We start from the raw sequence: 17416 nt of genomic DNA on the forward strand, positions 1-17416 counted from the left end.
CTTTTTCCCCTTTGCAGGCAGTGCATGCAACCTCACAGGAGAGGAAGCAAAATAAGGGGGTTATTACCTGACAGTTCTGTTCCAGAATCGACATGATTGCTTCCCTTCCCTTCTCTCCCTCTCTAGCTTTACGTTTCCCTGTTCCCAAAACCCTTGTTAGTGTTGCTAAACCAGTTCATAGTTGAATGCTGTAATTGTGACATCAAGAAGCCAGTCACCAATTGGCAGGATCATCTCTCCCTCCTACCACCATTGTCTTCTTTGGTGTTCAAGATTGTCTTCCTGTTGGATAAATGCTTTGCAGCTAAACTGTCAAATACGACTAATGATATTTAGAAGATTCATTTTTTTAGGTCCAGTTTAAGACACCCTGTAGAGCCCTGCCTTCCAGGAAATGTTAGACGCTCACTCAGTCTTGGGCAGTCAGGGCTCGTAAGATGCCTCAAGTTGAGTTGCAGAAGATTGTCATTTGAAAACTTAAGATTTAAAAGCACGCACACCCAATCAAATACTTAATTCCTTTAATGATAAAGCTTGAATAAGTGGGAACTCTGTCCCACTTGCACCTGGGCACTTTCCTGTACTCTGAGATGCTTTCTTAATGTCTCCATTGTCCCCTCTCCTTTTCCTGTTGGCAGCTCTGTACTGTCTGCTACAGCCTCAATCAGCCTTTGATTTCCCTTGTCAGGTCTGTGAAAACTGGCTGCTTCTCTCCACATTTTGGTACAACACTATAATGCAAAAGCGAACCTAAAAAAAGAAAAAAGAAAAGTGAACGCCAAGTGAAGGCTGATTGAATTGATGCAGTTACACAATAGTAATCTCGAGAGCAGTCTGAAAAGCACCAGCCACACCTCCGATGTGTAAATAATAAATCACTGCATGCTGTTGTGGAGTTACAGTAGCACAGTGCTGTAGGGAGCTGCCTTGGTCCTGGGAACCTGAATTAATATGCCAGTTGTATCCCGGTTGCCCGCACTCATTCTGATTTCTTGTACAGGATGTCTGACATGGTGAATGGCTCCATTTTAGATTTCTCTGCATAGAGATAATACACTCTATTTATAACTCATGTTTACAAACAGTGTTAAAAACCACTCAGCAGTCCTTGCTCATGCCAGTTATTGAGTTCACAGTGGCCACTCAGGGTTAGATGCAGGGAGTGACTCTGGGGAGGTAAATGTGAGACTAGGGGTGCTCAGTTTATTAGTCAGATAGGAACTGCACCCAGGAGCATCCTGGACTGCAAGGAAGGAAACCTGTGTTCATTATGCAGGAGAAAGAATATGTGTCGCTCTCCACACTCCAGCTGGTTGGTCCTGTTCTGCTCTGGTTTGAGCAGCATCATAGCATAGGGCCTTGAAGGAAAAAGCTGTAAAGCCAGGCAGGGCAGGAATGGCATAAGCCTCCCTTGAGTATATTCTAGACTGTTTGTCTTAATCCCAGTGCTAAATTTGAGTGGGGAATTTTAACACAGCTATTAGATATTAAGTCCCTTATGCTTTGAATCATTCTCTGTGGAATGAGCTTCTGCAGGAGTGAAAGACCATCCAAAGGCAAGGGGGGGCTGGGTAGTGTTTTGGGTGGGGGGTGAACCAAACTTGCCTTCTAATATAAACCCATGTAATTATAAATTAGTTACAAAAACAGTGCACTGCACAGACAAGGTGGCAGATGTTAGTTATGTTGCTGATTGCATTACCAACAAGTGCTCAGCTACTGTGGTTAGGAGCAGAGTATGGAGACCCTGTACAGAATAGCACGGTTAATATAAAAATTAAGCCATGAGTACAAGGGCTGTTGCTTTCCATAAGGCTATTAACGGACACATTTTCTCCTTCACCAGAGCAGACTGATCTTATAAATGTGACTGGTAGCCCTTCCTGTTAAGTTTTCCTGTAACTTGTTAAAATACCCTGTTTTCAGTCGCCTATATTTTTGCCAAACTAACTAAATGGATCGAAATGTTCAGTGCTTGGTATCTGCCTCAGGGTGAATTGCTTTTTTGAAAACTAGCCAAAACAGTCCAGCCATTTTAGGAAGTGAGGCTAAGGGGAAAAGATGTTGTTTGTACATGTTTAAGTATTTGGGAGTCTTTTACCTGAAAAATTGTAGTGCTCTCATGCTTTGGTGCAGCAAACGGAAAATTTATCAGAGTTGGTATTTTTGTTAGAGCTTTAACTTCTATAACTTGTACCCAAATTTGTCCTTGTTGTAAGTCTCTGAAAAATTGCATTTCACACACGCTTAGAGTCCGGTAGCTAAATCCTCCAGAGATGCTCTGGGCTAGGGCTGAGCGGCACTGCCCTGCTTCAGGACATGGGTACCTGAATTGAGGCTCTCCTGTTTTCTCCCACCTTTTGGGACTTGGGTAGGAGGACTCCACGATCAGATGTGGAGGGGACAGAAGCCTGTTCTGTATGGTTGGAGGCTGCATAGATTAAGGCACGGTTATTGGGGGATGGAAACTGGTACTGAGTGCTACGTGGGAAATGGAAATCGGCTGGGCAAGAGACAACGACAAGACTGGGGATGGGGAAAGGGTAGAGGGGTCTGTGCCCAGTAGGCTCACTCCCCTCCAGAGCCTGAGGATGGAGCCCAAGTTTTCCGAGTCTCGCCATTGCTGTTTTGCCAGCAAATCTCAGTGAAACTCATTGGCAAAGCGTGCTTTTCTTCCCCTTGTAGTGCTGGAGGGTGCCCTTTCATGACTGACGAGGTAGAGCATGGTGGTGGAGTTGAAGCTGTAAGCTGATGACCCATATGGATATTGGTACAATCCTGTGTGTTAACGTTTCCATTTGTGTTTTTAGAAACCAGGGCATGACCCAAAAACCTGAGACAGGCAGAACTAAAGCTGTAAAGATGAGCTCTGAGAAGTTGGCACGTGCCAGAATTTGGGTTCTTTGTCCAGCCTTAATTTATCTGCCTTCTGCAAGTGCTTTTCAATAGTCTTTAAGCACCTGGTCACATAGTGTTTTTCTTACCAGAGCCCTGTCTTATTCAGGCACAGAGTGAACCTGCTGAGCTGATGAATGAGGGCTGGGCAGGAAATGAGTCCTGCTTCATTTGCTACAGAATCTGCAAGTTATGCAGTGAATGAAGGAGTGAAAGTGCAGAAAGGGAAAAGGCCACCTTATAGTTTAGGCAGTTGAGTGTTACCCTGGAGAGGAACTGGATTCTGTCTTTGGTTCTGCCAAAAAGTTTCAGTTTGATGCTAGTTAACTGGTTTTAAGCCAAACTTATCCTAGGTGGTCGTTCACTGTTTGTCTCTCATATTTGGGCAATTAATTTGATACTCTCAGGGCTGGTTTGCAGAAGTGGTGGGCACGCACAAGTGCATATGAATTTGATGGAAGGTATGATTCTTGAATGTATGAAATGCTGTGACATGCCCAGTACTCTGAAAAATGAGGTCCAAGTTGGCTCAGATTGGGCACCTGATGTTTAGTGACATGAAGGCTAGAAGTATATCTGTCCATCAATTCCAGCCTTTAAAATGGGTAACATGTTTTTAGAGAAGGACTTGCACCGTAGTGCTGAATGATGAGAAAAGGCTTTGTTAGAAAACGTAACGCTGTTAGAGGAGGCTGTAAATAAGATGTGAGGCCACCCAGTGAGCAATGAGGGGGGAACAAAATGCTGACTAGCTGCTCGTTGAGTAACTACCCATCCTGTGCGCTTAGTGAGTCTAGGGTACTGCGGTCAAGAAAAAGAGTATGAGATCATGTCAGTAAAGATGGGTGACCTTGATACTGGCGCTGCTTAACTTGTGCGTGTATCTCAACCTTTGAATCCTTGCTGTGTTTTTAATATAGGCTTTCAGCTTATGTTTTTTTTAGACAAAAAATGTAAAAAGGGTATTATTCAGTATTCTGATGCATTGCAGTCTGTTGTAAATAAAGTTGACTGTTGCATGCTTGAAAGCTAAGAATAGCACATGGAAGATGAAACTCAAATCTTAGAGTCTTGATGTTGAGCCATTTCTACGCTGTGGCATTGAACAGAGAGGCACACATCACGCTGTTATTTAGCAGTTGAACGTAGGCAAAAAATGCAATTGTGAAAAGAGACGTGTCCAAGCCGCTTAGTAAAACCATTGTTCTGGACTACATATGCTAACCTAAGAGTGTTTTACAGAGTTGTGTTGTGTTGGCTGTTTGTGTGACTGGTTCTTAACCTACTTGGAGTCCGTTACTTTCGAAAGTGAAATCCTTTTTATTTGGCTTCAGGAACACGGCAGATTGTAAATCTACACAAAATACAGTGATGTAAATGAATTATTCTGGATAATTTGCTGCACAGCCTGCCAGGAGGGAGGGGGGCTGCTGGCATGGGGAGATGACTGCTGCCCCCCACAACCCCTTGCTGCTGAGCGACTGTGAGAGCTAGCCATTATACGGCCCCGCCCCTGCCCACCAATCAGTGCTTGCAGCCAGTTAACAGTGAGGGGCAGGACTGCATGACAAAAAGCCCTCACAGCCAATCAGTGGTGAGGGCTGGGACTACTGGGGCCCCTTGGTCAAATAGATGTGGAGGGGCTGCTGTGCTCAGCCTGTGGATGTAGCTGCCAGTCCCATGATTCATAGATGTTTGGGTCAGAAGGGACCTCAGTAGATCATCGAGTCCGACCCCCTGTCCTGGGTTGGAAAGAGCGCTGGGGTCAGATGACCCCAGGCAGATGCCTATCCAGTCTTCTCTTAAAGACCCCCAGGGTAGGGGAGAGCATCACCTCCCTTGGAAGCCCATCCTGAATTTTGGCCACCCTTACTGTGAAGTTTTTCCTGATGTCTAGCCTAAATCTGTTCTGTCAGTTTGTGACCATTGCTCCTTGTTACCCCAAGAGGCACCCTGGTGAACAGACCATCTCCGATTGCTTGCTGTGTCCCCCTAATAAATTTGTAGGCAGCCACAAGATCACCTCTCAGCCTTCTCTTACAAAGGCTGAAGAGATCCAGGTCCCTCAGTCTCTCCTCTTAGGGCTTGGCCTGCAAACCCTTAACCATGTGAGTGGCCTTCCTCTGGACCCTCTCCAGGTTATCCACACCCTTCTTAAAGTACGGTGCTCAAAACTGGACGCTGTACTCCAACTGCAGTCTGACCAGTGCCGCATAGAGGGGAAGTATTACCTCCCTGGATCTATTTGTCATGCATCTGCTAATGCATGATAAAGTGCAGTTAGCTTTGCTGATGATTTCATCACACTGACAACTCGTGTTCGTCTTGGTGCCCATGATAAGTCTGAGATCCCTTTCTTCTTTTGTGCTGCTGAAAGGGTCACTTCCCAGCCAGTCGGTGTGCTGGATATTTTTACACCCTAGGTGCAGCACTCTGCACTTGTCCTTGTTGAACTGCATCCTATTGTGTACTGCCCACTTTTCCAACTTGTCCAGGTCCGCCTGCAATCGTTCCCTACCCTCCGGTGTGTTCGCTTCCCCCCACAATTAGTATTGTCCACGAACTTGGACAGAGTACACTTCACGCCCATGATCTACCCATGAAATTGGCTGGCAGCTGCTTCGAGTTCGGTAGACCCCCTGTTTGAGAGAAGAGGCTGAGAGAACTGCGCTTATTTAGTCTGGAGAAGAAAAGCCAGAGCAGGGATTTAATAGCAGCCTTCAACTACCTGAAGCGGGGTTCAAAAGAGGATGGAGCTGGACTGTTCTCAGCGGTGGCAGATGACAGGACAAGGAGCAATGGGCTCAAGTTGCAGCAAGGGAAGTTTAGGTTAGATATTAGGAAAAATTTTCTCATGAGGATAGTAGAGCACTGAAACAGGTTACCCAGGGAGGTGGTAAACTTGGAGGTTTTTAAGACCCGGCTAGACAAAGCCTGGTTTGGGATGATCTAGTTGGGGATAGTCCGGCTTTGAGCAGGAGGTTGGACTGGATGTGACCTCCTGAGGTCCCTTCAACCCTCATTATTCTATGATTCTGTCCCAAATATGCAGCTGATCGAGTAAAAGATATCTGGGAGAGAGATCCTTTCCTTTAAGTTATTTTTTTAGACACTGTATTCATAGATGAAGTTTCAGATAATTTAATTGGTCACCTCCGAAGTTTCATTTGCACGATAATGCTTTAGGCATTAAGATGCATTCCTTTTCCCCCGGGTCTTTGGAGTTCAGGTGCCATGGTATTGAGATACGAGTCTGTCTTGGGATTCCTCCTGATATGTAGCAGTGTTTCGGACTGATTTGCCTTTTCACTGGATTTAGACGCACTTAATACTAAATTGCGACTTGAGCACTACGGCAAATGTGGATGCTAATGAAATCTTTCCTCAGCTTCGAAGTTTGGGTGAAGAGATGATCATTTGTTTCAGGACACAGAAATGTAGCTTGGAGGTTGTGTACAAAGCAGTAAGCGGCATGTTTTGCAAAAATAAATGTTATGGCACACTTCCAAGCATTTATTCCTGTTGTTCACCTCAGGTTGCTGCTTTCTTTGACCTTTTCCTTAGACTGATATCACTGTGTAGTTGGCTGCAAATTTAGGAGAATGGGCTGATGGCAAAAGAAACCAGGAAGCCTGAGAAATGCCGTTCTGCTCTGAGCCTAGATGAAGGAAGAGGAACCTTGGTTGCCAATTTACAGCTGACTTGAAATCTGGGTGAATGCCACAATAAAGTTTTCCCATTTTTGTTTTTCAGAAGTTTATTTAGAAAAAGAAAGCAAGTGTGTCTGGGCATGTGCTGTTGAAGGGATGTCTGTTTTCTCTTGATTGATGCCTGTCATGCCCTAAAGCAGCTGCAGAAAATGTGGGGAACACTTGGCATTTTGGTAGTTTCTTAGACCAGCATGGGCTTTGCGCAACACTTTTAGGGGAATTCCTTATCAGAGGACATGGTGAGTGTTGGGCTTTTTTCTTCCTCCTTTCTTTAATTTAAAAGGGAAACTAATAGTGCTTTTGTAGATGTATGCCAAGGTCAGTAGCTCTCAACAGTTTTAGACTTAAGGGACCCCTTGGTTGACTCAGAGCATCGCTTGGAAGATGAGCTTTCATTTGTTTTTTGGCTACAGAAGCATAGAAAACCAATTCTTCTGTTGAGAACTCAGAAAGACCACAACAGTGTAGGATGTTTTTGACACTGTGGAGTCCCATTTGAAATCTCAGGGTTTATTGTGTGAATCATTCTTGTACACCTAATAGTGTTGATATAGTGTGGCATCTTTAAATGCAGAGTTGTCAAACTCCTACAGCCCTGTGGACTGGATGAACAGATTGGATTGTGCCCACAGACCAGCTCCGCAGGCCGGGTCCAGCACGTCTTGAAGTGGCCAGAGTGGGCGCTGTGTGCAGGGTAGTCCTGCTCCAGGACACGCGCAGAGGCTAGGGCTGCGTGGGGCATGTGATGACATTAGAGACGACTCCAAGACCCATGAGTACCACTAGGGGCTAGATGATAGGGCTTTATGGGCTGGATCTGGCCCGCAGGCTGGAACTTTGACACCTCTATTTAAATGGATCCCGTGGAAGCCTGGTCTACTTAGAAAGAGAATAAACAAGTGACGTTGGTGGCAAACCCAAGGTCACTTCCTGAGATTAGTGAGATCATAGTGTTGGTATTTTATGAATTGAGGCTGCTTAAATTAATTTAGGCAAATGAGTCTGAGCCGTTGGGTAGTGCATGCTGTCGGTGTACACGTAATTCTCGTTCTGCCCCTCCCTCCTCCTCCGCCTTTTTTATGCAGCCTTTGTCCTGGTCTTAATGTAGATATAGACATTTGGGCTGGAAGGGACTCTGGAGGATCACCGAGTTCAGCCCCCTGCCCAGGGGCAGGAAGTCAACAGGAATCATAGGATCCCAGCAAGATAAACATCCAAAAGTGTCTTGAAGGCATTCAAAGTGGGTGCTTGAACCACTTTCGGCAGCAGTCTATTCCAGACCTTGGGGGCTCAGACAGTAAAGAAGTTCTTCCTTATGTCCAGCATGAAACGGTCACAGAGAAGTTTGTGACCATTCGATCTTGTCATCACTTGGGGCACTCTGGTGAACAGGTGTTCCCCCAGATCCTGTTGAGCACCCCGATAAACTTATAGGTGGCCACCAGATTGCCCCTGAGCCTGTGCTTTTCCAGGCTGAAAAGTCCCATGGCTCTCAGCCTCTCATCATAAGGTCTGTTATCCTGACCTCTGATCATGCGCGTGGCTCTTCTCTGGACTCTCTCAAGCTTCTCCACATCCTTTTTGAGTTGTGGAGCCCAAAACTGGACACAGTACTCCAGCTGCGGCCTCACCAAGGCCGAGTACAAGGGGAGAATGATGTCCTGGGATTTGCTTGAGAAGCATCTATGGATGCAAGCCGGCGTTTTGCTCGCTTTACTAGCCGCAGCATCACATTGAAGGCTCATGTTCCTCTTGTGGTCAATCCAGACCCCCAAGTCCCTTTCATCTGTAGTGCTATCCAGCATAGCACTGCTGAGCCTATAAGGATGCTGCAGGTTTTTCCTCCCAAGGTGGAGAACCTTGCATTTTTTCCGTGTTAAACACCATCATTTTCTCATCCGCCCATTTCATGAGCCTGTCAAGATCTGCCTGGATTGCCCTCCTGTCCTCAGGTGTGGATGCTTTACCCCAGAGTTTGGTGTCGTTGGCCAACTTGGCCAGTCTGCTTCTGACACCAATGTCTACATCATTGATAAAGATGTTAAAAAGTAAGGGCCCCAGGACAGAGCCCTGAGGGACCCCACTGGTCACAGCGCACCATGATGATTGACTTCCATCAACCACCACCCTCTGGGTCCTGCCGTGGAGCCAATTCCCCAGTCAGCAGATCATGGTGAGGTTGAGGCTGCAGTTAGCCAGTTTTGCCAAGAGGTGATCATGGTCATAAAAGGAAATGAGATTGGTCAAGCAAGACCTACCCGCAACAAACCCGTGCTGGCTACTTTTCCAAGACCTTCCCTGGGATAGAGGTCAGGCTGATGGGCCTGTAGTTTGCCGGATCCACTTTCCTCCCTTTTTTTTGAAGATGGGCACCATATTGGCCTTCTTCCAGTCTTCAGGCACTACACCAGAGCGCCAGGAGCTCTCGAAGATCCGTGCCAGGGGCTGAGCTATGATGCTCACCAGCTCCTTAAGTACCCTTAGGTGTAAACCATCAGGGCCGGCTGACTTGAAGGTACCCAGCCGGTCAAGGTGTTCCTTCACAAGGTCAGCTTTGATGGATCGTAAGGAATCTCCCTCGCCCGGGCCTCCCTGTCCCACAGTGGGCAGAGTTGTCCCATGGGACTGGTGACAAACTGATGTAAAGTACCCATTTAGCAAGTTTGCTTTTTCCTGGGCTTTGGTTGTCAGTTGTCCCATCTGGTTTAGCAGGGATCCAATGTTGCCCTTGCTTTTCCTCCGGCTCCCCACATATCTAAAAAAGAACTTTTTATTGTCCTTGATACTTGTAGCCAGTTGGAGTTCCATGGCAGCCTTGGCTTTCCTGGTTTGCTCTCTGCAGGTCCGGTTTGCTCTCTGTAGACAACTTGTAAGCTCTTTCTATATGTGTGTAGAGCTGCACAGAATGGGGCCCTGATCCTATTTGTAGTTCCTGGGCACTCTTGTGTAATAAATGAAAATGTGATGGGATTCGCCAGGAGGCACTGTTATGCTCTTGGGAGCCAATTCTCGGCATGCAGGCACTTTTCCATTGAGTGAAAGGTTGAGTCGCTGTCAGATTTTATTGTGCTTTTGTTTGCATTCATTTGTGATGGAGTCTAATTTAGGGGACAACTGTGGCACTGCAGTGGAGCTTGCTCTCCGTTCGGCTTCGTCTTTCAGATTTGTTCTATAGAGCCGGGCGTTGGTGTTCTGGCCGAGTTTCCCAAAGGAGGGGTTTGTGTGCCTTTTTTGGGAGCAGCTGTGTTCAACAACTAGCGTATCTATTATGGAATAAACTGTTTGCACAAACAGCTTATCCAGACTGTGTTGCTGATTTTCCCCCTATGACAGGAAGCTGCTTGCAAGGCCATGACATCTGCAATCACTGAAAAGCAGCAAGACTAATAGCACAAATAGGCGAACAGTAGCTAGTTGTGGGTGAAAAAATATTTTGAAGATGCTTCAACAAAACTGTTTAGTGTCTAAAAATAAGACCCTTGGAAAACACCCAGGAGTCTTCCTTCCCTCTCTCACCCCCCGCTCCCTGCAGGGACCATATGGGTTATTTAGGCATGTGTGTTTTTCATGAAGTGTTAATTCACTGCCTGGTTGCTCATTAGTAAAATTGTGATTATTTCCCACCCACGTCCCAAGAGTGCTTGAGAATGGGAAGTGCTTTGTGTACGGAAGTCCTAATATCAACAGCCTTCCCAAAGGAGAAGGATATATATGTCTTTTTTAATAGTACAGACTGGAGCCTGCAATTGCTTTCTTATTCTGCCACAGACTTCTGATGTAGCACAAGGCAAGCTCTTGCTCTTCCTTTAATTCCCCAGGAGTACAGTGGGAGCAGTACTTCCTTCTCTTGAGCCCTCTGAAAGAAAACAGTGGCATTTAATTAATTTGTTTACTGTAATGGGGCCATTGCAGCCTTGGTAAATGTATTTCCTTACGGGGTAGATTAAAAGAATCAGTATATTTCCATGTACATATAGAGCTTTGGGCCTTTACCTCTCTTATCAAAGAAATGCATTAGGATTCAATATTGATATAGGCCCATATTGAATAAGCATTGTGCTATACACAGTCTTCCCATACACTGGGCGAAGTAGCTACATGGTGATTTTTATACGTTTAATTTTGCTAACACTTTTTTTCACTGTATGTATACCATCTTAAATTTTTTACCACAAGGAAACAAATTTATCTATAATTTTTGAAAATAGTGCCTTCTAATTTAAAAAAGATTTTGGGGACATGAAATCTCTTAACATATTTACTTGAATATAGACAGCCCTGATTAATAAGACAACCCCTGATTAATTAGATTTTATATATGGAAAATGTATACATGTTATAATTTTCCAGATATAGAATCTAATTATTGGAGGTTTGCCTTGAATTTGTTCCCCTCTCACTGCTACCACAGGGAAAATATATTTGGGGGGCATCAGATAACTCACTTATGCTCTGTCTCTCCTAACTTCTTCCCCCTTAAGTCCTCCTCTCCCCACCGCCTTCCTGTCAGACCCTGAACACATGGAAATGAGAAGCAAATTTGAAGACACTGACTGAAATTAAACATAACTGTAGTAATTTGCATTTAGTATCTATAATCTTAATTCATCTATAATTACTGGGTGCTGTTACCTTTTTTGAAACTGCTGCAAGTTTTAGCACAGATATTCCATAAAGGCACATTCAAGTAGCACTTTGGCATCTGCTTATATGTAGTGCAAACTATGCATGGTATTAGTTCAAAGCCAAAAGGTGCATGATTTACCATATAGGTCATTGGGCTGGGCCCCACCAGAGTCAACAGCAATTCTAGCCATGGTGACCTTGCAGCTCAGTAGATATTCCAGATACTATGCCCCCACAAAAAAACCATGTGATAATTAGCCACCCACTCATGACAAGAACATCTGTTTCCAGTCATGAGTCCTAGGATCCTCCAAAAATTAATATGCAGATCAAGTGCAGGGCTGCCTAGTCCTGCTTTACTTCATGGAGGGTGGGGCCACACTAATAATATTTGAGAGGGGGTGACAGAGGATTCTGTGTAAAGTGTTTGGGGCCCCATTTGGTTAAGACTGGAGGAGAAGCGGGAATCATTGGAAATGGGGAAAGAAAGGTGAAGCTCGGCTGTGGGATTGAAGAGGAAGTTGAAATTTATATGGTACAGTGGCTCACCATGACTTGGAAGTATCCTTACTGAGGGAGGGGCTCCTTACACTGAGATGTTTTTAATTTGTTGTGACAATCTGAAAGTTACTAACCACATAATTTGGTAGCATATTCTTGATATGTAATTGGGTAGCATATTTGTGATGCTTCATATTCTTGATACTCAGAAGCCTTTTCTGAATCACTTTGAACTTCTTTGATCACGTTATAAATCACTGAATCAGATATTCACGTAAAAAAAATTAGGAATTCCCTTACATGTTGTGCAAAGGAGGTCAGTTTATTTATTTATTTATGGGGAGAGAGGCAGTAAAATGTTAAAGGATGGTCTTATTTTTTCTAATGTTTTTACCACCTGACTTTCATTCTTCAAGATATGTGAATTGAGCAAATGCCTCCATTTCTAAGCCAAAAGCCAGAATCATGAAAGCTTTCTGTATAGCTCTGAAAAAAAACATCATTATGTTCCCCACTAATGAAATACCACCATATTTTTTCATGTCCTGATTTTTCAGAGATGCAAATCCCACTGAAATCACTGGGGACTATAGCTGCTTGGCACCTCTGAGAGTAGGCCAGTGAGAAAATGAGCAATCTTTCAACTACAAGGGCATGAAGTTAGATATCTAACTAATTATGGCACATTTTTCCAGTTTTAAATAACCTAGTATCAAACATTGTTACACCAAAGGTGTAGATCAGTATAAAGTTACCTCATGAAAAAGTTGTACTGGTAAGTGTGCTGTGTGTCCCTTGTTCATGATGCTTACTTGCCTCCTCTTGCCACTGAGTAATGAAGGAGTATAACAGTGGACAGTGTGCCACTCCTGACTAAGCTGGCCATCTGCCTGCTCCAACTGCTAGTGGAAGTAGCATTGGTGTACGAAACTGTGACAGGTCACCCTGGTATAGATGTGCTGTGTCTGTACCGGAGACAACAGATCTAAATGCTTGCAGTGCAGGCTCTTGGTTAAAATGGAAAACGTTCCAGATTATTTTAAACTCTTACAACAAAGCAGAACTCTAATTCCTTGGGTAGCTACTGCGTATAGCCTTTGAAATACAGATAAATACCAGTGTTTGTCACCAAGAGCTTTTAAAGGTTTCCCAATATAATGGAAAGTAGGTGTAGGCATGAGGATCTATTTGGGATTGAAATGATACATAATTGTAAGGGAAATTAATAATTAAAAACTGCATATTTTTATTGAAACCCTTCTTATACTTTGGATCATGTTTTGAAAGTATACTCTCCACCCCCAGCCCAGAGACAGTAGAAATTGATACCAGGCAACTGACACTAAGCCCTGTAAAATCTATGTTTTCATGCTAATTTTCTTTAAAGTGTTCAGCTCTTTTGGCAGCACTAGGAACATTTGAAATGTGAACCAAATCTTCCTAATCTGCAGGCAGCGTAATCTAGCACTTCTGTTGCCCAGAGTTTTCCCATGCAATTGCAAATCGAGCTCTCCCCTGCAATCCAGCTGCCTATCCATCCATCCTCCCTGCTCTGCTGCACTCTTGCTCCCCTTTCCCCCTCTGCAGCCTCTGCTGAAAAACATACTGCTGAAAAGCAGCAACCTTTTGGAGTGGCTACTGGGTGTGGTGTGAGGTGGAGAGCGCAGCCCTCTGCGCAGAGCAGGGCTTTCCTGACCTCAGCCCAGAATAGGTTTCCTGTTAATAAAATGAAGTCTGGATCTGGCCCATAGGCTCTTGTTAGAAACCCCAATAATTGAATACGTCTGGAAAGAATTTAATCCATTTCACCAATATCCATTCAGAGTGTTTTATTCCGCATCCTTCCCAAACAGAAAATATATCTTTCCTTCCAGCAACTACAGTGGGACAGAAGAGCAGGGAGTTAGTGTTAAGCCAAATGCTTTACAAGATGGAACAACCAAGTAAGGCCCCTGACGGGAATCCCAGTCTGTCTGGACCTCTGCTTCTGACCTGGTCAGTGGTCACAGGGTGGATTGATTTTTAAATTGAAGCACTCTAAATAATCTCCTCTAATCAGCTTTTCCATTTGTACTCTAGATGATTTCTAAAGAGAGGTGTTTTTGTGTTGTTTGCGATAACCACTAAAATGTATGTTAGATATGGGACAACTTTCTGCTGCCTAGAGTAGGCTTTTCAGAATAACTATTTATTTAGGTATTTATGTGATGTTAATATTTTCAGATTCTTGTTACTTTGACATTTTTAGTCTGTTAGACTATGGTGACTGATATATTGTGCATTTACTAGATTGGGATCAAGCAGCTGCATTATTATGGCCACTGAAATTTAATCCTGAGAGATGGGTAAACAGTGTTTCCTGGAGTCGGAGGTTGTCCCAGCTCCTATGATGATTTTTGCTAATCTCTTGCACGCAGGAGCACAGTCGCTGGGCTACCCACAGGACCACACCTTTAGTAAGAGAGTAAGTCTGTGACTTACTGTGCTGTCATTATAATGTTTGACCTCCAAAATTGAGAAGTTTTCCTCCAACTCTTCAGATAAAGCATTTGTTCTACAACGTTTCGATAGACGCTTGTGACAAATTAATAAAAACTTGAATTTAAATAGATTGGAACTTTAATAAAAAAAAAAAAGCATGTTTTCTAAATCAATTCTGCCTGTTCAGCGTGGCCTATCATCTAAATTTTAACTTGCTGGCTGTTGAGCATTTAATACATCTTGTACGATCCTCTTTTGAGGAGGTGAGGAGTGTGCAAAAGGGGATGGGTGGTGTGTTTTGGTTTTTTTTGTTTGTTTGTTTGTTTTTGTGCGGGCCGTCTCCCGATCCCACCCTCGTCGCCATGTGCGGACGGCGGGGAGCAATCGGGGCCCTGTTGTGTTATGCGCGAGCTGTGGCCAGCAGCCCGGGCACACTGGATCGGAGAGAACAGGCGACACGCTGGAATTAGGCTTGGACGCGTAATGGTTGATTTAAAGATTATTTTACTTACACCGAAGATGGTCGCGGTGCAGGCAGGAAAACTTGCTTGAGTTGCGGTTACAGACAGGAAAGAAGAGAGGCGGACAAGAGTTCTAAACTCGCGAACTCTAGCCCAATCCGGCTGAAGGCTCTAAACACGCGAGCCCGTCGTGTCAACCGAAGAAAGTACTCGTACGGAAAAGCTCTGACTCGCACGAAGTTTGCTAGGCTCCAGGGTTCTTTTTTGTGCGCAGGAAGGGATACGTCTAGGAATCTATCGGCGATGGGGAGAGGCTAGAGGCTGATCAGACCCCTGTTGCCTGCTTGATATTCACGCTGGGTTCGATAAGCTCCGCAACGCTTAGAGATCTTCACACATCGTGAAGTCTCCTCCTCCTGGTGGTTCTGGAGTTCTCCAAGTTCTCCAACTTGGGCGGAAACCACTCAAGCTTTTTATAAGGCTAGCAAGCCAATCGCTAGCCGCCACGTATGAATAATTTAACTCAAACCAATAATGGGGCTCGAATTAACATACAAATGGCGGGAACTCTTTGCACAGAGCATTTCCATGCTGCAAAAGAAATGCACCATGCAAAGAAAGCTACAATTTGGCGGGAAATTCTCCCTTGCACCGGGGTTCCCCTTTACAGCAGAAAACTCCGCAGTGCAAAGAAGCTGCAAATTTTAGCGGGAACATAATTCAGTGGTGCCAAAGCACACACAAAAACAAAAATCACAACTTTGGGTTGTGACAGTTTTATTTTCCATTCTAGTGGGCCCTCATTTTTATATATAAGGTAGGTGTGGTGATTTGAAGAATTAATCTACAGCCTTGCACAGCCCAGCTCCAGCCTGCCCTGCTCTGCCCAGATCTAGGTGCACATGCCCCCCTGCCTTCTCCCCGGTGTTTCCCGGATGAGCAGCGGCTCCATCCTGTGCCTGCCCCACCCCAGCTGGCCCTAGCCCTAGCCCGGGGAAGGGCAAAATAAGGCCCACGGGCTGAATCCAGCCCGTGAGGCCATTCTATCCAGCCCACAGGGCCCCTAAAAAATGTAGAAAATTAATACTTCTCTGCCCTTGGTTCTTGTCAAAAATGGGGCCCAGAGCAGGGCGGCAGGAGTGGGTGGTCCCAGCTGGCGGGGGCTCTGTGGAGCTGGGCCAGCTCCCCCCCTTTCCCTGCTGGTGCAGCCCAGCCCAGCTCCACAGACCCCTGCCAGCCTGTGCCCTGGTTTGGGCCCCACCAGTGCTGGCCCTGGGACATTGGTCCCAAGATGGTGACCAGGGAATGGGGCATCTGTCAAGGGGCGGGGTTACCCATGTGGCCCTCAACAACCTGCCAAGACTGGGTAAGTGGCCCTTCACCCAAAATAATTGCCTGCCCCTGCCCTAGCCCCAGCCCCACTCCTCTCTCACCACAGGGGCATTGATTTGTGTCCCCGCCCCCCCAATGTCCCTTCCCTCGTCTCTCCCCTTCCACCACAATAGACTTACCAGCTGCATCCTGCTCTCCAAGCTTCCGGGCTGTGCTCCTTGCTGCCTACGCGCTGTGGCTGCTCACACATTGGCATTTAATGGCAAAATTATTGGCTGCATCAGGCCTATTTCTGATATGATCACTTTTCTTTATATTGTGCCAATCCGATATCGGACAGATGTATCGGTGCACATCTACTTAATTCTGGTTGATAATCAATACTAGTATGATGTTAAGTGCAGTAGATGTGGACTTTTCCATTTTCTGTCAGGCTTATAACATATTTTCTTCTGGAACCAGATACAGCAGTGGGTCCTTATAACCAGTCAGGCTCTGAGGGTGGCAATGTGCCCTTCCATCCCTTAGTGGCCTGCTGCATCCTCTTTACCCTTTTGCCCACTTGTCCCTCTCAGGGGTCCACCTTGCCACCTCGCCTGCCACGTCTTGATGTTAAAAGTCAAACAGGGAGGCTGCCTTTAGAGAGCAGTGGGCTCAGGGCACGCTTTCTGCCTGGCTTCTCTTTAGGCTGGTCTGACTGAGCCTGCTTGATGTGGAACCCTGCCACACTGCACAGTCTCCATCTCCAGGACGTTGCCCTGGAGGGGCCGTTCAGGCCTTAAACCTTTGTCCTGGCCTTGGCCCTCTTGTTCTAGCTGGGCCCCTCAGCCCCAGGTCTACTGCCCCAGACCCTGGTCTCTTGGGTCCCCTAGCTCTGGGCCCCTCAGCTCCAGTCTTGCCTCTCCAGGCTCTGTGCTTGGGCCCTCAGTCTTTGGGGCTTCAAGCCCAATTTCCTTTTCTGTCCCCTCTGGGGTCAGGGCCCATGCCCACAGCCTGTTTCATTATAGTCTCAGATCCTCAGTTTACAGCCTGGTCCTCCGGGAACAGGAGCTACACAAGCCCTCAGACTGCCTGCAGCCTTCAAACCTCCCCTTGCGTCGCTCCTGGTCCTGCCATATTGAAACACAAACACAGACTGAAGTTCCTTCCAAACTGAAATCCATCCTCCCAGCCTGGACTGTGTCACACCACAGTGGCAAATAAACATATAACCGGAATAACTTAGCTTTGATGCCTGATACCACTGGGCATAAGCAACTAGTAGGGGGGGCATGTGCCCTCCTTCCCACCCCCCCGCCAGCCCTGTCCCTGCCAGCAGTGGCTTCTGCGGGTGCTTGCCAGCCTTGTCCCCGCCACCAACACTACCGGCAGCTTCTGAGGGTGCTCACCAGCCCTGTCCCTGCTGCCAAC

At 45.9% G+C, this 17416-nt stretch overlaps 1 protein-coding gene across 1 annotated transcript in view; it reads left to right on the plus strand.

Annotated features, from left to right (window-relative positions):
- Positions 1-2723: 2723 nt before the first annotated feature.
- Positions 2724-17416, plus strand: part of OSBPL11 (oxysterol binding protein like 11) — a 65043-nt gene continuing 50350 nt past the window's right edge. The window contains exons 1-2 of the mRNA XM_025196933.1: positions 2724-2743; positions 6791-6844. Coding sequence (XP_025052718.1) covers positions 2724-2743; positions 6791-6844 — 74 coding nt within the window. The remainder of the gene's footprint in view (positions 2744-6790; positions 6845-17416) is intronic.

Source organism: Alligator sinensis, unplaced genomic scaffold (genome assembly GCF_000455745.1).
Source record: "Alligator sinensis unplaced genomic scaffold, ASM45574v1 scaffold4_1, whole genome shotgun sequence".
Classification (NCBI taxonomy): domain Eukaryota; kingdom Metazoa; phylum Chordata; order Crocodylia; family Alligatoridae; genus Alligator; species Alligator sinensis.